This window comes from Callithrix jacchus, chromosome 13 (assembly GCF_049354715.1).
Source record: "Callithrix jacchus isolate 240 chromosome 13, calJac240_pri, whole genome shotgun sequence".
NCBI classification, from domain to species: Eukaryota; Metazoa; Chordata; class Mammalia; order Primates; family Cebidae; genus Callithrix; species Callithrix jacchus.
The window spans coordinates 109,367,970-109,395,074 of record NC_133514.1 but is presented as its reverse complement, the minus strand read 5'-3'; the positions used below and the strand labels follow the sequence as shown (position 1 = coordinate 109,395,074).

Here is a 27,105-nt window from a genome sequence, read left to right as displayed (position 1 = left end):
AAGAACAAATCTTGCCCAACATAGATCAGTGAAAGTGTTGGTCCCTATGAACAATTTTGTTGAAATAACTTTTCAAAATTACTCAATACATTTACTTTAAAACATCTGAAACTGGCCAGGCATGTTGGTTCATGCCTGCAATCACAGAGCTTTGGGACGCTGAGGGGGGCAGATAGCCTGAGGTCAGGAGTTCCAGACCAGTCTGGCCAACGTGATGAAACCCCGTCTGTAATAAAAAAAATACAAAAAAAAAATTAGCCTGGTATGGTGGCATGTGCCTGTAATCCCAGCTACTCTGGAGGCTGAGGTGGGGTAGTTGCTTGAACCGGGAGGTGAAGGTTGCAGCGAGCTGAGATGGCATCACTGCACTCCAGTCTGGGCAACAGAGCTAGACTCCATCTAAAAAAAAAAAATCTGAAACTAGTAAGTGTCTTACATGTTGAGTAGTTGAAGGAATTAAGTAAGTTTTGTAAAAAGGAGGCAAATAATTTTCTTCTCATCCATTTTATTGTTCTTGATTTTGAATCAGATAAAAGTATTACTCACTAAAATATGAATAAAAAGAAATTCTACTTCAATAAAATATGCTGTATGATATTAAAACAAATGTTTTATTTAAAACATTATAAAAACATTAAAACATTATAAAACATTATCAAAACATTATAAAAATGCTAAGACAAAACAGCAAAGAATACAAACTATTGAGGCCCACATTAAGAGTTTCATGTTAGTGAAGTATAGAATGGATCCCTATTACTGTGTATCAGTTTAAAAATTGAGCTGTTATGGGAAAATTAATGATGCTAGTTGTAAAAAAACCACAGAAGCTATTTAATTCTGTGTCATTCGTGTTGCCATTCTTGTTGACACAGTACATAGTGTTTCAACAAATACATATTTCCAAGACCCATAACATTCCATTTCATGTTTACAAAAGATACTTTGAAAGCTCAGTTCTTTTAAATAAATATTTTAAAAATCTGAGCACTAATTTTAAATGTGTAAATAAATATTCCATGATTTTATTTCTTGTGACTGAATTTTAAAGAGAATGCTTATGCTATCCAGATCTGCAAGATTTTACTTTGCTTTGTTTTCTCCCATCAAGCTTTATTAAATATAATTGGCAAAAAAAAATTGTATGTATTTAGGATACAAAACATGATGTGGGGATTTTTTGGCCAGTTAAACTTTTTAAAAAAATTAATTCATTATACTTTAAGTTCTGGGGTACATGTGCAGAACGTGCAGGTTTGTTACATATGTACACATGTGCCATGGTGATTTGCTGCATTCATCACCCCATCATCTACATTAGGTATTTCTCCTAATGCTATCATTCCCCAATCCCCCCACCCCCTGCTACCACTCCCCTATCCCTCCATACTCAACAGTCCCCAGTGTGAGAGCACATGGACTCAGGGAGGGGAACATTACTTTGCTTTTTAAAAAATTTATCAAAGCAAGTGGCTATATTATAGAAGAGAATTAAAGAAGCTATATAATTATGCCTTATCCTCAACTGGATAGTCTTTGAAGCTCATTGCAATAATCTGAAAATGTTTATCAACCTTCTCCAATTTGTTTAAGGTACAGGCTACACTATATATTTTGGTGAAAATAATTTCCAAGTTTCTTTTAATTCCTCCACTAATAATACACCTTGGAAAATTTATGAATTTATAAATTACACATTACAATGAATTAATAGCTACATTTATTATGCCAACAACCTACATGTTAATAATTCCATATTGCATATGGAAATTAGGAATATTTCTATTAAAAGTTACATTCTTTAGCCTGTAAAAAAGTATTACTTTTACAATGAAAAACAGGTAAATTGAGCTTTCGTTTTATAACATTGTGTTACGTAGTGAAGGAAGACTGCTTCCCAGAACTGAATTATTCCTGAATAAGACCACAGTCTTAATTTCCTGTATTATGTTCTTTTTAGGTACATTAGTCATCCAAGTGACAGCAAGTGATGCTGATGATCCTTCAAGTGGTAATAATGCTCGCCTCCTCTACAGCTTACTACAAGGCCAGCCATATTTTTCTGTTGAACCAACAACAGGTATTTGTGAAGGAAACAAGCAAATTTAACATGGTTCTAAAGAAGGCAATTGTCTGCAAAATTACCTGCTTAGAAACATGTTTACAATAGACCTGATATGTCAATAGGTAAAATGATTACAATTCCTAAGCATTTAATTACTTTTAGTCTTTTTAGCTGATTTTTCTGAGGTTAGGAGATTGGATTTTCCATGTCCGTACCACAAATTACTTGCGTAAGAGGTATAAATCATATGTAAGCACTCTTTTAAATGAATTAGAAAAAGAGACAAGCAACCCAATTTAAAAATATAGGAAAAAGGCATTTACAAGCAACTGACAAAGAACAATATACAAAAAGCTAGTAAGCATATTAAAGAAGCTCAACCTCATTAGTCATCAGGGAATGCATATTAAAAACACAATGAGATACAGCTGCATACCCCTACAGAAAAACTGAGATTAACTCTGAGTATAAGACTAAGTGTGGGGCCGGGCGAGGTGGCTCACGCCTGTAATCCCAGCACTTTCGGAGGCCGAGGCGGGTGGATCACGAGGTCAAGAGATCGAGATCATCCTGGTCAACATGGTGAAACCCCGTCTCTACTAAAAAATACAAAAACATAGCTGGGCATGGTGGCGCGTGTCTGTAATCCCAGCTACTCGGTAGGCTGAGGCAGGAGAATTGCCTGAACCCAGGCGGAGGTTGCGGTGAACCGAGATGGCGCCATTGCACTCCAGCCTGGGTAACAAGAGTAAAACTCCGTCTCAAAAAAAAAAAAAAAAAAAAAGACCAAGTGTGCAAATTGATATGAAACATTCACCTAAAAATAATTCTGTATTTTACATCTTTCTGATTTACATGAATACAATATTTAATTCTTTTTTTAATGTTGCTTTACAAATTTGTATTAATCAATTGAATATAAAATAAACAGAAAACAATTTTTTTCTTTTATTTTAAACAATTGTATGACCCTAATTTATTAAACAAGTATTAATTGTTGTGTTTAAAACAAAATTATGCCCATGTAATTTTTTTTCCTTTAGGAGCTTACAGTCCATAGCCTCTGCTGATAAAAAGAAAAAAGCATATAACTAATGACCCACTAATGTGATAAGTACCAAAGAACTAAAATTCTATGGTTTTTAATACAAGAAAAATATTATTTCCAGGTTACATTAAAACCTTTAAAGAACTAAAGTATTGTGTTGGATCTTTAAACATTTCTTATTCATTCATTCATTCATTCATTCATTCATTCAGCAATTACTGAATGTCCCAGCCTTTTTTAATTAAGGTTTTTTGAGAGAATCAGGTTCCAAAAAATATTATTTGAGTGACTATGTTCTTCATTATTTCAAGAATGGCATATAGCCTTTATTCTTGCAGATGCGCAATGGATGCCTCAAAACATTACACTCTAATTCCCTCATACATTCTGGTCTAGAAAAGCTGCATATGCACCAAGTGTTATACAACTTACTAGATTTATAAAGGTACAATGCTGCAAAATTTAACACAATACGTAATAGTAACAAAAACAAAACAGAATTATGGACTCTTCTTCTTTGAAACTTACAGATATTAAACATGAATGGTAATAAACACATACATTCCACTGTGGGGAATTATGAAGTAAAACCAAAAAGCTTCAGTAGGAGAAAAAAAGTGAGGCTGACTTTGTACTGTGTGTTCAAGGCAAAGTACCCTGAAACCAGAATGATTAGCTGAGCCTATAGACAAGGAGGAGAGAGTGAAAGATAATTCCAGGGCATGGGAAGAATAAGGGAAATTCCTGGGGTGGGGAAAGAGTTGATTACACTAACTAGACTCCACTGTTGAGAAAAACAGAAGAAAGAAGAAAGGGAGGTGTATAGAGTGTAAACACATTCTGAGTCATACCAGACCTTTCTGACGATGCTTTCTTTCCACCCCTAGCCCTTACCCTGCACACTGATTTTTTTTAAAATATACTGAGTAGGTTGGCTAAAACTGTGACTTGCATAGCTGGAGAAGAGTTGGTATGGACATGGATGGATCAAATCTCTGAAGGAATAAATTTTGAAGTGCAAAAGATCCAGAAATACCTATTCTTTACATAGTCTAAAGGCTGAGAGGAAAAGATGAAAGTGAAGCAGGTGCAGTAAATGGGGAAGAAAGACTCCTATTTACCGCTCCCTTGAGTCACATATAGGGAGACGCTAGCCGCACTTGTGCAACATACTCAATGATTTCCATTGGGATTCAAATAATTGATTGAATTTGTGAAACACTTTAGTTCACAACTAAAATCCCCTCATGTTGTGATCTGATTTATCTTTTAAAAAAATACATGCAACAATTTCTTTAAAAATTATATTATATTAAATTTAATCCAATATATAAAAAATACTACCATTGCAACAAATGGTCAATACAAAACTATGGAGATACTTCACATTTTTTGTTCTCAGTCTTGAAATCAGGTGTGCATTTCATACTCATAGCATATGGCTATTTTTTTCACAAGTTCATTGTATTTTTTATTTACTTTTATTTTGGGCTCAGGGAGTCCACATGCAAGTCTGTTGCATGGGTATATAGTGTGATGCTGAGGTTTGGGGTACTAATGATCGTGTCTAGTTTTTCAACTATCTCCCCCCACGTCCCCTCTGTAGTAGTCCTGAGTATCTACTGTTTCCATCTTTATGTCCATGAAATCATATTTTTAACGAATATTTTGTCCTTGATATATTTGGTTATTGGCAATTATCTATTTTTTGTGTGTGTTCCCTAAATCTTTAGAAATGTTAAGCCCTCTCCTATAAACCTGTCTTAAGATTGTCTTAGGTTCTTTTCAGTGATCGTTAATTATTTTATTCCAAATAATTTTATAGAAGTTAAGCATTTATTGGAATATTTATCATTAATCATCTTGAGTTTGAATATATTATATTTTTATATGTTTTTTTAATATATATAACTGTGGGTTGACAACCAGGTCTTCTTCAGATCTCATAATTCTAAGTAGACTTTAAAGGAATAAGGACACGATATTTATTTTACAAATTTGGTATTGTAATTTACACATTTATCAATAATACACTAACTTCAGAGTTTCAGGGAGAAAGCTAATTGTGGCAAGTTGATATTATGTTAGAGAAGATAGCAGAAAATAAGTTAAAGTAAAAACAAGACATTCTTCTTTTCTACCTGTGGATTACCTTAACATGTATTTTATTAAGGCCTACCAGTGTTCTTACTATTGTGATGGTCACTGTAGACTCTAGGCAGTATTAATGTTTAATTTATTATTATTATTTTTCTCCAGGGCAGTCTCTGGCACATTTTAGTGCTTCAACATACAGCAAAATAATGTATAGTGCAATGGTTACGAGATTAACTAGAAAGTTGTCATGATTAATGATGAAATAATTGGAATTTTATTACATTTTTAAAGGAGTCATAAGAATATCATCTAAAATGGATAGAGAACTGCAAGACGAGTATTGGGTAATCATTCAAGCAAAGGATATGATTGGTCAGCCAGGAGCATTGTCTGGCACAACGAGTGTATTGATTAAACTTTCAGATGTTAATGACAATAAGCCTATATTTAAAGAAAGTAAGTAAAAAACATTCTAAATCTTCATTACAATATAAATTTGAGTGTGTTACATATAAGTGGATGTTAGAGTTTACATTCTAAAAGACTAGAATTGTGTAAACTAAATTTGTCGATTGTTCCAGTATGATTATTTTAATTCATGCTAAAAAGTAAAATACAAATGAAATAACAATCTGTTAGTTTTCCATTGCTGCTGTAATAAATTGCTACAGACTTCAGGACTTAAAACAAATACATTATGGGGTCTCATTGGGTTATGATCAAAGGATTCAGGGAGGTGTTTCTTGCTGTATCCTCTAGGGGAGCATTCATCTCCTAGTTTATTTAAGGGAATTCAGTTTATGTGTTTGTATAATTGAGGTCTCTGTTTTCTTGATGACTGTAAGCTGGGAAACATCCTTAACTGCTAAAGGTCTCTTTATGGTTCTTTTTTTGTGTGTTACTTTGTTTTTATTTATGGTTCTTGATTTAGCCCACACAGCCCAGAAGCAGCTAGAAGTGCCACATACTTTGCAGACTGACAACTCTCTAACCCACACATTTGCCTCTTCCACTTTTCAGCACTCAAGTAATTAGACTGAACCCAGTTGGATAAGCAGAAAAATGTTCCCATGTCAAGGTCAGCTAACTAGCAACCTGAATTCTATCTGTGACCTTAATTCCCTTTTGCCACTTTAGGTAATGTATTTATGGGTTCAGCAGAATTTGGAACAGATATCTTTGTGGGGTACTTCTGCAAACTGTAGGTAATCATTTAAAACAACTATTTGCATTTATTTTTACTTTTGAGGCAGAATAGGCCACACCTGCTCTAAAAATTTAAGTAATTACTACAAGCTAAATATAAGCACATGGTATGCTTCATAAAAAATTTCTTATGGAATTATTGGAGGAATTTCTTTCCTAGGAAATTTATTTTTCAGGGTATTCTGTTTTAGCTACAGAAATACATTTATAAGCCCTTCCAAAAAGCATGAGTAATTATCATGCTAGGAAGAAAATTTAATTAGCATGGAACACAGAAAAAAAACAATAAAAATTTATACTATAGCATGATTTCTTAGTTATTGACTGTTTATAGACAGAAACAAAACTATCTTTTGATTACTTTTTTCTCATCCTTTTCTGTACCTTGCCCCATCCCTCAAAGTCAGGTGAAATCATGTCATTTTTAATAGCCCAAGTGAAATGTTACTTTCACTGACTACCTTCTGGTAGATGAGTCCATGAATAAGCACAGGAAGTTGGCATCCTACAGATTTGCTTTAAAAACCCTGATTTTACCATTCATTGGATTTACAGACCTGATAATATCTGTTAATGTGTGTGTGTGTGTACACAAATGCTCACACCTAAATAATACAGACGCTACTCAGTTTAGCCAACATACGCAAGGTTATCAGATCTTTTGATTTTTCCATAAATATTACAAATCTCATTTTTAAAATTTCTGCTCTATCTAACAATTTTAATTTTTGCCGTATTAAAAATTTATCACTGTTATACGGGTTGAGAAAACAGTTCCTCTGTGGATGGACTGTAGGCAAAGGGGCCAGAGTTTGCACTTTCATTTCTGTTCATGTAGTATAGTATATGATGGATAGGACTGTGTCCACAACATTAATATGGCCTCTAAAGGCAAGGGGAGAACGTCAAATTAAATGTGAAATACCCAGTACTTTATAAAATAATTGGCATCCAATATCTGAGAAATAGCGACTGGATTTGTTAAAAAATTGTGGTCCCAATTTTATGCAGATGATAATGAAAGACAAGTAGAAGTGTCTGGAAGGCAGGAAGATTCCCAAAGAAACTTGTTGCAATAAAATGTCCTGAAGCTTCTACTACGTTTCTCAGTTTCCCTCTGATTTTTCAAGACATTAATATTAAAATATTTTGAATAAATTAGAAAATTTTAAATATGTTTAAAAATTATCTTTGTTAACTGACTCTGCATATGAGATGACGATATTACTATTAATACTTTAATTCAACTGCGAGTGGGGGTGGATCTGATGCTGGTCTCCTTACCCTTGTACACCCGGTTTTCCCTTGTGGGAATCCCATTACCCTCCTCTGAATTTGAATACTCAGTACCTGTGCCCTCTGTTATGGGCAACACTCCCTACTCTCCCCAATTAAAGGCATCGCTCAAACATCCCTCTCCCTTGTGTTAACAGCGCCCTCTGCTGGTTCATACTTATCAGCATCCAAACATGTTTATTATTGTTTTTTCTCATTTCCTAAACAAAACAATACAAAAACACTTTCTTGACTTCACTTCCATACTCAGCTAAAGATGCTTTGTATTTTTCCTTTCCCTTTAGAGAAAATTTCTTAAAAACGTTATTAAAATTTACTGTTTTTAATTAATGACCTCAAAAGTCTCAAAACTTTCTCCATATGAGTTGCATCCACATTACTTGACCAAACTGACCTGATGATTTCTATCAATAACCTAAATGGAAGTAAATGCAATGTCAGTTCTCAGTTCGATGACACTTGATTTCTTGGAAGACTCTGATGTAATCGATCAACCTCTCCTTGAAAACCTTAATATTCCATTCTCATTAGCCTTTTCTTCTCTTACTAGTTCCTGTCCTTTCAGTCCTTGCCTTTCCTTCTTCTTCTCTATATACTTTATACTTTGGAATATTTGTGAGCCAAGGCTTTGATGCTGTCTTTCGTCCCTTCTGTAGTCATTCCTTTATGATCTTATCCAGACACATGGTTTTACACACCACCTCTGTGCTGACAATCTCTTAATATAAATCTCCAGACTGAACTTCTCCAGCGAGCTTCACAAGAGTACATCTGTCTACTCAGCATCTCCACGTTTGAAATCTAACAAACATTTAACTGAGCTCCTGATTTCAGCTGCCCCCTCCTCTGAACTCCCTCTTCCCACAGATTTTCCAGCCTCAGGTACTCACACATCCAGGTTTCATATTGTTCAAGCCAAAACCTTGCTTATTGGATTTAAACAGCACTGTTGTGAAGAACCAATGATCCCATTCAGATTATGGTGGCCATACCCAGTTCACCTATAATTTTCACCCAGCCTGAATTGATAACCTCTACAATCCTGATAGTTCCCGACTTTCAATATTCTGTGAGTAAATACAATACACAACACACACACACACACACACACACACACACACACTCCTTCCTTGCTTAAAGGTTTGAAGCTACTTCTACTTTTCTTTTTCTAAGAGTAAAAATTTAATTCCCTGCAGATGTTGTTGCCTCAGCCCTGGAAAATACCCAAGTTATGAACACTTCTCACCAAATCCATCCCTACCACCTTGGCTCGCCCCACCATCTTATTTTATCTCTATTAGTGCAATAGGCTCTCATCTAGAGTCTGCTTACGCCATTGTTCTCCTTTAGTTTATTTTCAACACAGCCTTGTAATCTTGTTAAAATGCAAGTTTGATCATACTACTCAGAGAAGTCGGTCCTTAGGTTTATCGGTCCTTAGGTTTAGTATCACCCGAAGGGTCTTAAAGGTCTGAGTATTCTGCCATGGTCCAGCCCTGTCCCATTACCTCTTGAAACAGTGTTTCTATCTGCCCCTTTGCTTACTAAGAAGCCAACACCAGGCATGTAGCCTCCCCTGTGTTCCCAGAACTTTCCAGACCCGCTAGCTTTTCCTCTTCTTGAAATGATATTTCTCCAGATATTCATTTCCTTATTTCAATTATTATCCAAAAGTCACATCTACAGTGAATATTTGACACCTTATCATAAATTTTAAATTATTCCACCAGAATACTACTTTCATATACATCAGTGTCAGTGTCTTATTTATCGTGTATTTTATCATCAAAAATATGGGCTGATGGTAGCAGCTTGTATATGTATTATCGCCTGTTGTAAGCCCATCCTCTAGAACAGGGTCTTATAAAAATGGTGTTCAAAAAATAATTTTCGAAAGAATGGAAAATTGTATAGACAAAATATTGACTGAGGAAAATATTTCCATTCCTTTTCATTTTGAAGGATAGTAGTTTAATATAAATTCAATAACATTTAAGTATAAACCATCCACTCTCACATTCATGGCAACGTCATTGTTTTCTCCAGATTAATGACTCAGTGATTTTTAATTTTTGCAATAACATAAACAATTCTTTTAATTTTTCTACAATGTAAAAAACACTACTAATAGTCAAGCTTCTACTTCTGCTTTAAAAAAGTAGTAAAATATTAGCATTGAAAAAGTAACAGTTATTTCACTTAAAATTAAAGTCTCAACTGCAATCTGTGAAGTGACTGCCTCCTCTATGCGTCTAAAGGAACCAAGAATCCCTTTAAAGAAGAATTGTATTATATGTGCCTCTTTTTTAGAATTTTAAGAAGTTTCATTCTTTAAAATATTGCATGCTTGCTGATGCCATTTGACATAAATAATGTCACATATTCATGTGGATGAAAATGCAATTGTAAATAATCATTTAAAAATAGTATAGTTCTAATCAGTTGTATGCAAGTTAGTCCTGAAAAATAAAGGAAAATGCCCAGTAATTTGTAGTTAGATTGATACATTTTAAATACAGCTGCTATTATTTTCTCATGACCAAATCAGTTAGGTCACCTTTGACTACAAAATGTTTTTTCTACTACATTCATTTACCAGCTCGTTTCAATCTATCTTTCTTTGCATTTCCTCTAATGCTAATATAATGCAGCCTCAGACCCTCAAAATCAGACTATTGCTCTTGGAATGAAACTATTTGCATTCAGACTCTCCTACTTTTATTCCACATGTATATTTATCAGTGACTTCAGGTATCAGGGATGTTAAAAAAAAGTGCAAATTCTTTCTGTCAAGTTTAAATTATGATGGTTGAAGGTTACAACAAAAAATAAAACATGAATATTGAGGAGAAATGCATGTAAATGGAAATAACATTGGTGACAGGCTCTCCTAAGATATATTTGAGAGATGATGATAGATGATCAAATAGGATATTAGAAAATATTTATATTTCAAAAAATAGGAGATATTATATATGGGAGCAGAGAGAGAGAGAGGAAGGAAGGAACAAAGGAAGGAAGGAAGGAAGGAAGGAAGGAAGGAAGGAAGGAAGGAAGGAAGGAAGGAAGGAAAAAAAGAAAGATTAAGAACAAGTAACTGGAAAAGGTAGGTATGGGATTCCTTACAGGTCATAAATAAAGAATGCTGTAATTGAAAGTTTCCTATGCTAAATATTTATCCAAGATATTTTAAATTTTGTTTTTAAAGGTTTATACCGCCTGAGTGTCTCTGAATCTGCAGCTACTGGGACTTCCATAGGAACAATCATGGCATATGATAATGACATAGGAGAGAATGCAGAAATGGAGTACAGCATTGAAGAGGATGATTCACAGACATTTGACATCATTACTAATAATGAAACTCAAGAAGGAATAGTTATATTAAAAAAGGTAGACATGTTAAGATTATTTGTCTTGCAAAATAGTGTAAAATTAAAACAAGTCATATTTTGTGTAGCTGGTTAGTTTTATCTCATTAAATAATTGAAACAAGATCCTGTAATTTATGTTTTTTGGAGGAAAGGACTTGAGAGATGAGGTAGTTATTACAGGGCTTCTAGAATTACATGAAGGACATTTTTAATTCAAATAAAGGAAAACTCTTTGGAAAATATCTTAAATACTTGGAAATTCATTCTCAGTTTCATTAGATGTTTATGCCCTCAAAAGTATAATTGTATTCCTAAATTAAAATAAGTGACAGTATACATACAGATATGTTATGTCTAATTAACAATTATATCAGAGAGATCCATGCATATAAAAAATAAAACCTAACTGAAAGTCCCCTGACACTGAATTTAACAGCTAAAATCTTTCTTTTTTCTATTATACTTGAAGTTCTGGGGTACATGTGCAGAACGTACAGGTTTGTTACATAGTTAAACACATGCCATGGTGGCTTGCTGCATCCATCATCCTGTCATCTACATTAGGTATTTCTTCTAATGCTATTCCTCCCCTAGCCCCCAACTCCCCATCAGGCCCTGGTGTGTGATGTTCCCCTCCAAGTGTCCATGTGTTCTCATTGTCCAACTCCCACTTATGAGTGAGAAGATGGGGTCTTTCCTTTCCTGTTCTTGTATTTAGTTTGTTGAAAATGACAGTTTCCAGCTTCATCCATGTCCCAGCAAAGGACATTAACTCATCCTTTTTTATGGCTGCATAGTATTCCATGGTGTAGATGTACCACATTTTCTTTATCCACTATATTATTGATGGGCATTTGGGTTGGTTCCAAGTCTTTGCTACTGTAAACAGTGCCACAATAAACATACATGTGCAGGTGTCTTTATAATAGAATGATTTATAATCCTTTGGGTATATATCTAGCAATGGGATTGTTGGATCAAATGGTATTTCTAGTTCTAGATTCCTGGGACTCACCACACTGTCTTCCACAATGGTTGAACTAATTTACACTCCCACCAACAGTGTAAAAGTGTTCCTATTTCTCCACATCCTCTCCAGTATGTATTGTCTACAGAATTTTTAATGATCACCATTCTAGCTGGCATGAGATGGTATCTCATTATGGTTTTGATTTTCATTTCTCTAATGAGCAGTGATGATGAGCTTCTTTTCATGTTTGTTGAATGAATAAATGTCTCCTTTTTAGAAGTGTCTGTTCATATCCTTTGCCCACTTTTTGATGGGGTTGTTTGCTTATTTCTTGTAAATTTGTTTAAGTTCTTTGTAGATTCCGGATATTAGCCCTTCCTTTTTTCTAAGTAATACCTTGGGTTACTAAAGCCATTTCTTCTGTGTACACTGTATTTCTTCGCAGAAAGTGGATTTTGAGCACCAGAACCACTATGGTATTAGAGCAAAAGTTAAAAACCATCATGTTGATGAGCAGCTCATGGAATACCACACTGAAGCTTCCACCACTTTTATTAGGATCCAGGTGGAAGATGTTGATGAGCCTCCCCTTTTCCACCTTCCGTATTACATATTTGAAGTTCTTGAAGAAAACCCACATGGATTATTTGTAGGCATGGTGTCTGCCACAGACCCAGACAATAGGAAATCTCCTATCAGGTATGTCTGTAAGGTCACTTTTGCATTAACAAATAAGTAAACATTAAATAGATTAAAAATAAAATTGAATGTAAATTTAAACAAGGTTATATCTGTATCTATATTTCTGTACACTATAATTAATTTGTAACCATTTAAAATTAAAATAGGGAACGTCAATTTTGGTTAAGATGCAGTAAAATTGGTGATTTCAAACATGTGCAAGACAGAGGCAATTACTAATTAAAATTCAGTGCCATGTATTGCACTGAAAGGAGGAAAGGAGGAAAGAGGAAAAAAAAAGTGTTTTTTAAATCCCCAATTAGAGCTGAAACACAGCTGATCAAAATGTGGCTTATTTAAATACTATTTTCTTGAAATGATATTCAAAAATTGAGAAAGCTTTTATAGTCATCCTTCACAACCTTTCTGCCACCAGGAACCAGTTCGGTGGAAGACAATTTTTTCCACGGTTGATGGGGTGAAGGGGAATGGTTTAAGAATGAAACGGTTCTGCCTCAGATCATCTGGCATTGGATTCCCATAAGGAGCTCTCAACCTAGATTTCTCACATCTGCAGTTCACAACAGGATTCGCGCTCCTATGAGAATCCAATGCTGCCATGGATCTGAGAGGAGGTGGAGCTTAGACAGTAAAGCTGGTTGGCCTGTCCTCATCTCAGGCTTTGCCGTCAGGTTGCCAACAAGCCATGGATAGGTAGCAGTTCATGGCTTGGGGTTTGGAGACCTGTTTTTACAGGATACCACTTAAAGGAGTTCAAAGGGCTCGAAATCTAATCTTGTATTACAATTAAACAAGTATTTGCCATCTAGTAAAATAGTCTGTTATTTTCAGTTACTATGTTATAATTTCTTTTTTTTTTTTCTTTAGTGTTTGAGGTATAATCTCCTTGGATATTAAAAAACAAAACTTGTTCCATAACTCTTTTTTCCAACATCTTTTCTTACTCACCTATTTTCCATAAACCTTCATGTGCTAATTAAAATGCTGGCTACTGCTTGGCTTTGTGAAGGCCTTGCCCTAGCAAATGAAAAATTCAATTTAATTTTTGATATGAAGAAATGTTACCGTTTTTCCATTATAGTTCCTGTTTATAAAACATTGACTTCTGAGATGCATGTATAGTTCTTAATTGGTCATAGAGATTTTAGTGATTGCATAAGTGTGTATCAATTATTTACTTAAAAAATATATCTATATACCTATTAATTGTTCTTCTCGGAACATTAAATAATATGGAATTTTGATAAATGCTTTTATGATTAAGATGTTCAATATGTTATTTATAATAATAAAGTGCTGGACAATATTAATTTTAGAAATGTAAGTAAATTATGGTTTATGATACTTGTGAAGTATAGATAATACCATTGCATACATTTTAAAGCACAATAATATACAGTGAAGAACTGCATGCTTACCACATGTGAAAATACCACATATATGAAGAAAAATGTAAGGTGCAACCAAATATTAAGAGGTTTCATGTTTTTTATTATAACCATTGGTGTCTACTTACTTCAACTTAGAAATATTTTAGTTGATAATTTCCACCTTTATACCAGAAATCATTACTTTTTAAAATAACTTGTATCTATCAAAGGAATACACTTTAATGATCCAACAGATGTTATTTCATTTAAAAGTGGCTTTTAAATAATATTGCTTTTCACACATGTTGTGATCACAAAGGATACAGCAGTTTTTGTTGTTGATATTGTTGATGATTTTTCCATATAATGTAGTTTGATTTAACAAACATTCAAAATTGATCATAAAAACAATATCAGATGCAGATGAAACTATCCACTTCAGCACATTTCTGGAGATTTCTTTTTTGGTTTCCTTTGTTTATCTGTTTTTCTTTGTAAGCAAAAAAATCTCCAAAATGTTTGAACATAAAATGCAAAATGATTTCAATTTGAGTTTTAATTTGATAATATCTCTACCTTAATACTCACTGCATGGTAAGAGCTATAAAAACAAAAAGAAATATTAGGACATTGTATTTTAGCCTTAGGGATGTTTCATTGTTTTGGGAGAAACACTAACACATATTAAACATTGTAAATTAACCCCAATTCATTAAACTCATACTAGCTTTTCTTACTGAGTAAGAATCACCTGCTGTTTCTGTAAAGCATGGAAATCCCCAAACTCAGTTTCATCAAATGTTGGATGGGATGAAACAAACTGGTGTAACAAATACTCTTGCTGTAACTGAAGTCAGAAAAGCTTGAGGAATAAGATCTACCTTAATATGAATTCAATAACAAACTGTATATCAATTTTAAAAAAAATGGGGCACAGAAATGATGGAATAATGTAATATTTAGACTTGAAAGTGAGGAGATAGAATTGTTTTAAGAAGCCTAGCATGGCAAAAATTAAAGACGTGCAAAACCAACTGTAATAAAATTACTACCATAAAATAATTAAGACCTTCATAAGAAATTATTCTTAAAATTTCTATTTTATCTCTAAGACTGTGTATTATTTCAGGTATTATCTCAGGGACTAAACACATATATCCCTCAAAATTCATATTTGAAATCTAAATGCCAATGAAATGGTATTAGAAAGTGAGCCCCATATTTGATATCCTAAATCCCAACGAAAGGGTATTAGAAGGTGGGTAGAAGAAACTGGATTACATAGAAATGAAGTTATAAGGGAATGGGATTAGTACCCCTACACAGGGGAACCCAGATAGCTCTCTCAGCCTCTTTCTGCCCGTGAGGACACAGAAGTCAGCAGTCTGCCACTGAGAGAGGGCCCTTGTCAGGCGCCAATCATGCTGGCATCATAATCTCATGCTTTCAGCCTCCAGAAATGTAACAAATAAATATCAGCTGTTTATAAGATACCAGTCTATGGTAATTTTTAATAGTATTTTGGATGACTAAGACAATTGCCTTATTTTTCTGGACTTCAGATATAGGGATTACTCTTTTGCTATCAATGGGTATGATTTACTTTTTGGACATTATTGAAGTTTCCTTTTAAATTAAGCCTAAAGTCAAATTTTGAAATAATTTGTAAATATGAGAAAGATGGTGTATTTTTTTCCATTATAAAAAAAGAACAAACATAACCCAAAGCAAGCAGAAAAAAAAAATAGAAATAAAAACAATTAGATCACAAGCATTGGAATTGAAAGCAATGGATAAATATAATGAAATCAATAGCAGATTCTTTCAAAATTTTGCTGAAGTTTATTAATCTCTATTGAGAAAGAGCAAGGGGCAAACAGGAGAGAGAGAAGACAAAAACTACTATTCGCAGAGGTGAAAGAGGGAGGATGCATAGTGATCCCACAGACACTGAAAAAGATTATAGGAACTACTTTGAACAATTCTGTGTCTACACATTCAGAAGAAGTTCTTGAGAGAATCCACCAAAATTTATATTGAAGGATAAATAACCTTAGCATGCACACACACACACATATATATGTGTGTATTTACAAACAACCATATATGTACAACCACATAAATATTTACACAAGCACATGCATACACACAAGCACACAGATATCACCAAAAAGTCCGTTGAAAACCTTTACAAAAACAAAGAGCAGTTCCAGTAAAAATTGATGCCACTAATAAACTCTCCGATATGTTACAAACCAAACTACAGGTCAATATTCCTCATAAACAAATACAAAAATTCTTTACAAATAATGGTGACTCCAGATATTTGTGAGAAGGACAGTGTATCCCTTTCAACTGGAGTGCACCCAGGAATGCAAGGATACCTCTATATATTAAAATATTTTCTATAAATGACCATATTGACAGATTTATTTAAAAAGCCATATATCTTCTCAATAGACAAAAAAATTGACAATATTCAAAATTAATTCATGATAAAAACTATCACCACAATATGAATAGAAGGGAAGATTCTTAAACAGATACAGAGTATCTGCAAAAAAAGTGCAGCTAATATATAATTAATTATGGAATATTATGTGCGTTTTCCCTAAGACCGGAAACAAGGTAGGAATGTATTCTTTCACCAGTCCAAATCTGTAATATTAGAAGTTCTGGCCATGCAATAAGCAAGAAAAAGAAATAAAAATATACAAGCTGGAGAGAAATAATGTAGTTTTCTTTATTTGCAGATGACTTGATTATCTACCAAGATAATTCCATGAAATTCACAAAAATGCCCAGTAATAAGTGAGTTTATCAAGGTAGAAAGATACAAGATTATTATAAATTAAACATAAACTAACCATAACACCCAGCAACCCTACTGCCAAGAATTTACCCAGGAAAGGGGAAAACTTTGTGTTTTGGGTTGAATTGTGTCTCAAAGAGACACGTTGAGTCCTAGCATCCGGTACCCCTGCATGTGGCCTTGTTAAGCAGAGTTCTTGTGGAGGTAAATAGTTAAGACAGGGTCATACCTGAGCAGGTATGTCCTTAATCCAAAAGGACTGATGTTCTAATAAGAAGGCAGACTCTGGGAGACCACCAGGTGACAACCAAAGCGGAGATCGGAGCAATGCGTCTCCAAGCAGAGGAGCAGCAAGGACTGCCAGACATCACTGGAAGTTGGAAGCAGGAAGGAAGGATTCACCCTACAGATTTCAAGGGAAGCATGGCCTTGTTGATACTTCCATTTTGAGAAATCTAAAAATATTAATGCGTTGTTTTCAGCCACCCAGCTTGTGGTGTTTTGTTGTAGCAGGCATAGAAAGAAGCATTACACATAGAAAGAAACAACCAGTATTAGCCTTTCTAAAAATATACCAAAAATAAACAGCATCAACATAAAAAGAATTTACATCAACGAATGGATAAAACAGCCAGTTAACATCAAATGGCAGTAATCCTAAATTTAAGTCGACTAAATCCCCCAATCAAAAGATACAGCCAAAACCCAACGGTATGCTACATCCAGACCCACTTCACATGCAAGGATACACAAAGACTCAAAACAAAGGGATGGAGAAAGATTTACCAACCAAATGGAGAGCAAAAATAAACAAATAAAAAGCAGGAGTTGCAATTCTTGTATCTGATAAAATAGATTTTAAAGAAACAAAATATAGTGGTAAAAGGATCAATGCAACAACAAGAGCTAACGATCCTAACACCCAGATACATACAGACTTAGACTCAATGAGACAGAAAATTAATAAAGATACCAAAGACTCAAACTGAGATCCAGAACAAGTAAACTTAATAAACATTTATAGAGCTCTCCACTTTAAATACACAAAATATACATTCTTGTCAATACCACATCACACCTATTCATAGGTTTAAATGAAATATTGATTGGCCATTATTAATATCCATTTTTTTTTAGAATAAAGCAACATTTCCATTCTCTGTCCCTCTTCTTCTTCCTCTCCTTCACCCATCTCTTTTCTTTCCTTCTCTCAAAAAAAGAAAAGAAGAAATCAACTTGTAGACCTCTAGATCCAGGTCGGCAATATCTCTCTCATTGTCTGATTTCCTTCCTTCCCTTCTCTCCCTGCCTCCCGCCCTCCCTTCCTTTCTCCCTCCCTCCCTTCCTTCTTTCCTCCCTTCCTGCCTTCCTCCCTTCAAAAAAAAAAAAAAGAAAGAAAATGTATTCACTTATTTTGACATGAAAACCTGTATGTAGGCATTTATGGCAGCTTTATACATGATCTCCAAATGTTGGAATTGACACAAATATCCTTCAGTAGGTGAATGGATTTAAAAAGCTAATAAACAAACAAAAATAAGTAAAGCCTGTGGTACCTAAACTAAAAAGAAATGAAAAAGAAAAGCAAGGTGCTAAAATTGTTCTGTGGCATTATGTGATGGTAAACACATGATTATTCATTGTTCCAAGTTCACAGGACAGGATTCTCCATGACATAGAGTAAAATATTAATTACTGTAAACTCTGGAAAATAATCAAACAAAACTTTGGAAATATTTATAAAATGGAAGGCAAACTATTGCAAATGTACTTTGTTATATTATGAACAAATAACATAATCAAAAGAAGGGGAATTAGGAAAATACAACTTAAGTCATTTTGGAAAAGAGTTTTTTAATTCTAATTTTTTCTAGAGACAATAAAATGGCTATTCAGGAGAAATATACTCTACATACTGAACGCATTTTTTACATGAATCCTGTTTAGTGATTGCAGTGCTACTCTACATGCATACTGGGATTGAACACATAAGTATATATACTGTAGATAATGAGAGTAAAATTGATCATTGTCAAAGGAAAGAGTGACAAGAAAATAAGAAAAGTAACATGGAGGTGTGGCACTGGATTAAAATCTTATGCACTGATGCCTTCTTAATATATGTATCAACAGAAGGAATGATACGGAAATGAATATAGATGTGTTTGTATGCATGGGCATACATACGTATATTTCCTGTTGATGTCTGCTCAAAGGACCTAAAACACAATGAAACACGAGAAGAAGCAATGGGAACTTTTAGCACCTAGATCTTACTTTCTGATATTATTCTTGAATCAAAAATACTGCAATTCATCTGATAACTGGAATCCAGAGCTGTTGTAAGGAAAACACAAGATTATCCTAGAGTCTCTTGTGGTTCCAGAAATAAAGTATTCAAAGATGAATGGAAGGATGAAAGTGTGTTATAAGGGCCCAGGAAACATGCTGGAATTACTCCAAACGTCCAAAGTTGTAGTAAATATGTAAGAAACTAATATGTAACGATATTTGGTTTATAGAATGAGTATGGGGTTTCTTACACATTAGAAAAAAACGTGAGTTAATACTGATATAAACAAATAAAGGGATATTTTTTCCTACATAACTATTGTGATTAAGTATAGAAGAATTAAATGAATAATAAATCATCTTTAGCCACCAAAGCCATAGTTATTGTTAACATTACTACCCCAACTTTAACCTGGAGAAATGGGGCCATCATCACATAATCAAGTGCTCAGGGTTAATATCACCATTGAGATATGATTAACATCATGAGCCCCTGATTTGATAGCCTAAGAAAGTATATCATGTCTGTGATATTCCTGCCAAAAGTATGTAACCTTCATCTAATCATGAGAAAGCATCAAACAAATCCAAATTGAGAGACATACTGTAAAATAATTGACCGGCATTCTTCAATAGCATCAAGGTCTTGAGAGACAAGAACATTGAGGAATGGTGCAGGAGACTAAGAATACAGGAAAATGAAAGACAATATTGGATTCTAGATTGGATTTTAAAAGTAAAAGAATATGAATGAAAAAAAGCAGTAAAATCCAACTATAGCTTGCAGTTTGGTTAATTACATTATAGCAATTAATTTATTAATAAGATTAAGATTTTTATATAAGATTTTAACATTAGGAAAAGCTGAGTGAAGAGCATGTAGAAATGCTGTGTGCTATTTTTGCAACATTTATGTAAGTCCCAAATTGTTTCAAAGTGTGTTTTTAATTGGATTAGTGGGAAAATTCCAAATTTTAAATTTTGCTGAAGTGATGATGGTGCGTAGCTAAGTAAGTCAGTGTTTACCTATTTATGAATTTTCTCATGTTGTCTCCCAAGTTTTAAAATTGGAGTGCAAGGACAAAACATATATGTATTTTACATATTTGTAAAATTTAAGTAAAACTTACCTCAAAGCCAAAGAAATTTAGCCCAGTGAAGGTGGAGTAGGGAAAAAAATTTACGTAATGAGAATTTGTGGTTTTAAAAGGGTTAAGAAATATAATATATATTACATATCGCTGCTTATATAGCTTTCTACTCTAGTCATTCTTTCTAGAGAACTACATATATGTTTATTTATGTTTTAATTCATTAATGGGACCTGAACCAATTTATTGTTACTGTGGTTCTTCTTACTAAATTCTAACAGATGCTTATTAAACTATGAAAGACTACAACTTCCTATCAAACTTTAAATGGGCTTTATGTACAATAACATTTTACAGAAATAGGATTACATGTTTAATTCAAAATAGCAACTGTTAAAACACTGTATAATTTTGCCAACAAGTATATTACGTGTGAAATGCAACCACTGTGGATATTTGGGGAAAATACTCAGAAATATTTTAGAGTACAGTTAAAACTGAACTCCTCTAAAGCTTAGTTCTTTGTAATTTCTATTGAATCCTTATCTGAATACCAAGTTACAAAGTAGTACATTATTTTTGGTAACTTTTGAATTCAAAATTAAAATATTCTCATCTTTGCCATATCATTATGGTAAACTTCATTGATATCTCATCAAAGTCTTCAGGAATATCCATTCAATGAGAAACCATTATTGAACCCTAGCTATTACTCCTCTTTAATTTTTATTATTAATTATTTCCATGTAGATGAGACAAGCAGAGTATTTCAAAGGCTTCTTTCATTGTGGAGTTGGAGATCATTTTTCAGTACTTTTTTTAATGGAGGAACATTGTAACCTGGCTTTCTTTCATGCATAATCAATCTACAAGCACATTAGAACTGCTAGATTTTACTTTTGTTTTATATGTATATATATATATATATATATAACAAATATAAATTTTTATATGTAAAAATAAAGGTAATATGTAAAAAATACATATGATGTGATACATTACATACTTATATACATATATGTATAATATATAATAAAACATATGTATTATATATTAAATATAAGCATGTATAATATATAATATATAATAAAACATATATAGTGTTATAAAACGTAAAATATGTTAGTCTATTATATACAGTTTACTCTTTATCAAATCGTTTTCTTTAAACCAAAACAGTTGTTCTATAGTCAAGTAATTCCAGTAAAATGAACAGATTAGCAAGCAATACCTGTGGTGTAGGAAAGAGATCAGTACTAGTCTAGGCTGAAGATCTATTTTAGTTTCTTCAAAGAAGAAAAAGATTCACAATTATTAATTTTTACCCCTATTTATTTGTATTTCTCTTCATTTCACAAATGGCTTTTGCCATTTTTAAAGCAAGTCATTAATCGATTAATATTCTTTTTTGACATGAGATTGAGTGATGTGTGTTTAGATGTAGCATTCATCAATTTAAATCTAAAGTCATTTTACATTTTTTTCCTATCCCTACTGAGTTGAATCTTAAATACAGGAATATACTGTTTTAAAAATTGTCAGTATTATGTATTGACTGTATAGAGCATATATGTCTTATTAAGACATTTAACTGCTTAAAGAGTATTATGTAACACTGTTATGTAGATATAATAAAAACATTAGGAATACTTTCCTTTGGGTTCAGGTATTCTATTGCTAGAAGCAAAATGTTCAATATTGATGACAATGGCACAATCACTACAACTAGCCCACTGGATCGGGAAATCAGCGCCTGGTACAACCTAAGTATTACAGCCACAGAAAAATGTAAGTACTCACTTGGATCCAGTACAGTTGTTTGCCATATTTCTTAAACAATTACACAATTTCTTTTTTAATCATTATTATACTTTAAGTTCTGGGGTACATGTGCAGATCATGCAGGTTTGTTACATACAGGAGCCATGGTGGTTTGGCTATATTCATCCCCCCCATCATCTGCATTAGGTGCTTCTCCTAATGTTATCCCTCCCCAATCTTCCCACCATCTGCTATCCCTCTTCTAGTTCCCCACCTGCTGACAGGCCCCAGTGTGTGATATTCCCTTCCCTGTGTCCATCTGTTCTCATTGTTCAACATCCACTTATGAGTGAGAACATGTGGTGGTTTGCAAAAAATGTGGTACATATACACCATGGAATACTATGCAGCCATATAAAAGGATGAGTTCATGTCCTTTGCAGGACATGGTTGAAGCTGGAAACCATCATTCATAGCAAACTGACACAATCACACAATTTCTACACATGGGGACAAGGCTACCTTAAGATGTTGTTCAAATTATTTAAATGACATTCAATGTAAATGTGTGTATTTGTGTGTTTTAATACACACATTAACAATAGTATCCTTAATAAACTAGTCTTATTAATGTCTGCTTATTACTACTATTCCAGCTTATCTATATACTTACCACTATATATCTTCTAAGCTGTTTTCTAATTATAACAGTAAATAATTTTAATACAAAAATACATTGAGAAAACCACAAAGTATAAATGAAAATCACCTGAAATTCTGTTTGTTTATTTAGGCAGATGATTTCCTTTTCAGGCTGTAAAAACAGATAAGAATTATTCTGAATTAACTCTTGGATATTGTCGTTGAAATTATGAATCAGTTATTTATTCAGTTATATTGATTAAAGCTGAAAGAAATAGATATAATAGAAAATATCTAAATCATTTCCATTGGTCAATAGATTTAGAATTGTAAATTATTAAAATTGTGAATATAAAATATTCTCAAATGTGTCTTTGCTTATAGCTAATTTCACGTAGAATTTTATAATCATGTTCCCTTCCTTCACTCTTTGTTAAAATGGGAAGCATCTATTTCACTTTTCCTTCGTTTGTTAGACAGATGGCACCTGATATGGCGGAGTGAAAAGCATATCCGCATACTTTCTGAGATACAATAAAAAGTTCTACAGAAACACTGTAGGACAACTTGAATCTGGGTTTTCAAAGTTTCAGTTAACTAAACAGTAAAAGAAAGCAAATGTTACAATGGAATAAATGTCTGTTGCCACAGAGGAAATGTCAAGGCTTCTCAGGTCAGAAAACACAGAGGGTTTTTGTGTTTTGTTTTGTTTTGTTTTGTTTTTTGAGACGGAGTTTTGCTCTTGTTACCCAGGCTGGAGTGCAATGGCGCGATCTCGGCTCACTGCAACCTCCGCCTCCTGGGTTCAGGCAATTCTCCTGCCTCAGCCTCCCGAGGAGCTGGGATTACAGGCACGTGCCACCATGCCCAGCTAATTTTTTGTATTTTTTTTTTTTTTAGTAGAGACGGGGTTTCACCATGTTGACCAGGATGGTCTCGATCTCTTGACCTCGTGATCCACCCGCCTCGGCCTCCCAAAGTGCTGGGATTGCAGGCGTGAGCCACCGCGCCTGGCCCAGAGTTTTTTTTTTTGTTGTTGCTGTTGTTGTTGTTTTTTAATGCAGGTTTTATTCATTGCATATTTCTGAGAACAATTTTTTTTTAATTTTAAGGAAAAACTGGTTGCAACGAGCTTTTGTAACACTGGATAACAAATTTTCATTTTCTCTAATATTTTAAAAAATTCTACATCATGAATCCCATTTTATATCTATATGGGAAAAATATGTGTAAGTGCCATTTTTTTACTGCCAATGAATCAATACTGAACCAAAAATAATTAGATTTGACCTTTTAAGCTTCCATAGCAATATAAACAAACTGACCAGTGGAAAACAGGGCATTACATAAAACGGTTTTAAAAAGCACCTAGCTCCATTTGTTAACTACCTTGAAAAGCTTTCACGACAATTATACCGATTATAGGAAAGAGATGTTCCATTTTAACATTTTTTTTTCCAGCAAATGAAGTTCATTGTGCATAGTCTCTTTTCTGGAAAGCTTCCTAAATTAAGCACAATACTATTTATCAGTATGCCAGCTAAATGAATAAACTACCAACTCTTTTAAAGTGCAGCTGTGAGGTTTTATATATAATACCAAAGATTTAATTTGAACTTAATTTCAAGAAAAGTTTAGTAACACAAAGATTAAAAACTTTAAATGAATTTCTCATTCATTTTCCTTCAGTTTATTTACAAGTGAATTACATTATACAACTTATTTAAGCAAAAATATTCTATGACGATGTATATGTAAAAACAATAACAATTTAAACTTTAATTTCTGATTAATTTCTTCTTGAAATCATTAGAAATATATTTTATTTTCAAATGTTCCATTAATCTATTTTCAACCTAAATGTCACACAATAGAGAAGAGTCTCAAAATGATAAATACTAATGGTTTCCATATTTCCTAAAAGGCATGAATGTGTGTGTGTGTAATAAATCTTACAAATTCAATTTTTCATTAATTGAAAATTACAATTTCTATCTTAATTGGAACTATTCTTTTTGGGAAAATATAATTACAAGCAAAATCTCATCCCAGCCCAGAAAACCTCTCCACAAAGGTAGAACAGAGAGAAAAATTTTATTACTGGAAAACATTAAAACACAATATGGTGTGCATCATAGGAAACTGAAGAGATGGCCAAGATGGAAAGAAATCTCATCATTTTATGTAGTCAAGCAGTTCAATCCATTATATACATTTCTCAAGTAAATGTTATCTAGACGTTCAAGTATGAAGGCTAACACCATATATAGAATTCATTCTATATTCACTGGATAGTTCAAGTGACCACCTTCGTTTGCTAATTGGTTTTATCCAAAGGACAACTTAACTTTTCCTGTCTTGATGACAAGAGGTAGTTCTACATCTTAGAACAAGATGGTTGCTAAAATTAGTTTCCTCTCCTTCCACAAATCTAGGATATAGGGATACTGTATACATTGAAGATTACATTTCAAAGAGATGGCCACCATTACTTGAGAAATGCAATCCTGGATGCCAAAGCTTGCAACAAACTTACTGAACTTTTAAAAGATTTCCATACACTTCAAAGAGACAAAGAACTTACAACTACAATGCTTTCGCTTTCTCTCTCTCTCACTCTCTCTCTCTCTCTCTCTCTCTCTCTCTCTCTCTCTCTCTCTCTCTCTCTCTGTGTGTGTGTGTGTGTGTGTGTGTGTGTGTGTGTTTATGAAGGCTCTGAGAAAAGGAAGAAAGGGAAAAATATTTCCCTTGTTTTCAACAAAAAGAATCAGGTCTCTAATCTTTAATTTGTATTGTTCTTTCAATTACCATTACAAATAGCACATATATTTTAAATAAAAACACATAGACAAAGTAAAGAATCAATAACCCATACCCCTTTGGGAGGCCAGGGTGGGTGGATCACCGGAGGTTAAGGAGTTGACCACTATCGTGGCCACAGCCCCCTGCTCAAGAAATTCTCCCACCTCAGCCTCTCAAGTAACTGCGACTACAATGTACACTACAAACACAGCTAATTTTTTGGAATTTTAGTAAAGATGAGGTCCTACAATGTTGCTCAGGCTGCTCTTGAACTCCTCAGCTCAAGTGATCCTCCTACCTTGGCCTTCCAACGTGCTGGAATTTAGAGGTGCGAGTCACTATGCCTGGCTAGATTCACACGTTTGTTTTTTTTTTTTTTTTCTTTCGCAAAAAAAAGTTTTATTAGAACACAGCCACAATCATTCATTTACATATTGTCTATGACTGCTTTCTCACTACAACATTAGAGCTGAAGAGCTGCAACAAAGACCATATAACCTACATAACATTAAGAAAAAAATTTTTTTGAGATGGAGTCACACTCTATTAGCCCAGGCTGGAGTGCAGTGGCACTGTCTCAGCTCACTGCAACCTCCGCCCTCCAAGGATTCACACGTTTTTAATAAATCCACATAATGTCATAGTTTGGTTGTAATTTATTTTCCCCAATTCTTTTCTGTTGTACATTTGAGTTGTTTATAATAATTTGGATGCCATGCAAATAACTCTGGAATGTATTTAACTGGATCATTTTCTAGTATACTTATTCCTTAGACTTTATCTTCATTTTAACAGATTAGGTCACAGATGTGAGCAGTTTATATTTTATTATCCATTACTACAGTTGGTTTACACTGTTATTTTTCAGCATTCTGCCATCACTGGGTACTGTTTTATCACATGTGACACAAATGGCATGGACTAAACCACCATTCTTCTTACCTGTGGTGAGAGGCTGTGTGAACATCATGATGGCACAATGTGTCAGCTGCAGGCCACTTGGCCCAACACTTCTGCCCCTAACGTTGACCAGGGCACATTGACAATGTCTAAACACAGTTTGGTTTGACACACTGGAGTGGGAGGGATGCTGCAGACAATTGGGGAATGGAGGTCAGGGACACCACTAAGCATCCTACAATCCACAGAATCCTCCACAACTGAGAATCATCCAGTCTAGAGTATTAATAGCAATGGCAGTGAGAAAGTCTGCTATAAGATAAATTGAATTTTCTCTCCTGTGAATTTCTAGTTTACATATTTTTTTCTGAAATGTCTTTTTTATATCAATTTGAAAGATTTAAATGTTTTAACCACAATATTTTTTCATTATGTTTTTTGGATTCCATGGCTCACTTAGAAAATCTTCACAACTCAATGTTTATATAGAAACTTTACATATATTTTATTACAACTATGTTACTTCAAAATATAGATTTTTTAATTCTTTGTTTTTAAAAGCTACACTCTATAAATTTCAGTGGTTCACAGAATTGATTGCTATTTTTGTTACAGCACTGCAGCTATAATCTTACAGAAGTAATTTAACTGTAGTTTTTTAAACTAAATGGTTTATC

The 27,105-nt window shown here is 33.6% G+C and overlaps 1 protein-coding gene across 3 annotated transcripts in view; it reads left to right on the top strand.

Annotated features, from left to right (window-relative positions):
• CDH19 (cadherin 19) overlaps positions 1–27,105 on the top strand; it is a 97,914-nt gene that overhangs the window by 44,522 nt on the left and 26,287 nt on the right. For all 3 annotated transcript variants that reach the window (XM_008979947.5, XM_002757317.6, XM_035271306.3), the window contains exons 4-8: positions 1,961–2,080; positions 5,502–5,666; positions 10,921–11,105; positions 12,502–12,755; positions 21,990–22,111. In XM_008979947.5, the coding sequence (XP_008978195.4) occupies positions 1,961–2,080; positions 5,502–5,666; positions 10,921–11,105; positions 12,502–12,755; positions 21,990–22,111 (846 nt within the window). The remainder of the gene's footprint in view (positions 1–1,960; positions 2,081–5,501; positions 5,667–10,920; positions 11,106–12,501; positions 12,756–21,989; positions 22,112–27,105) is intronic.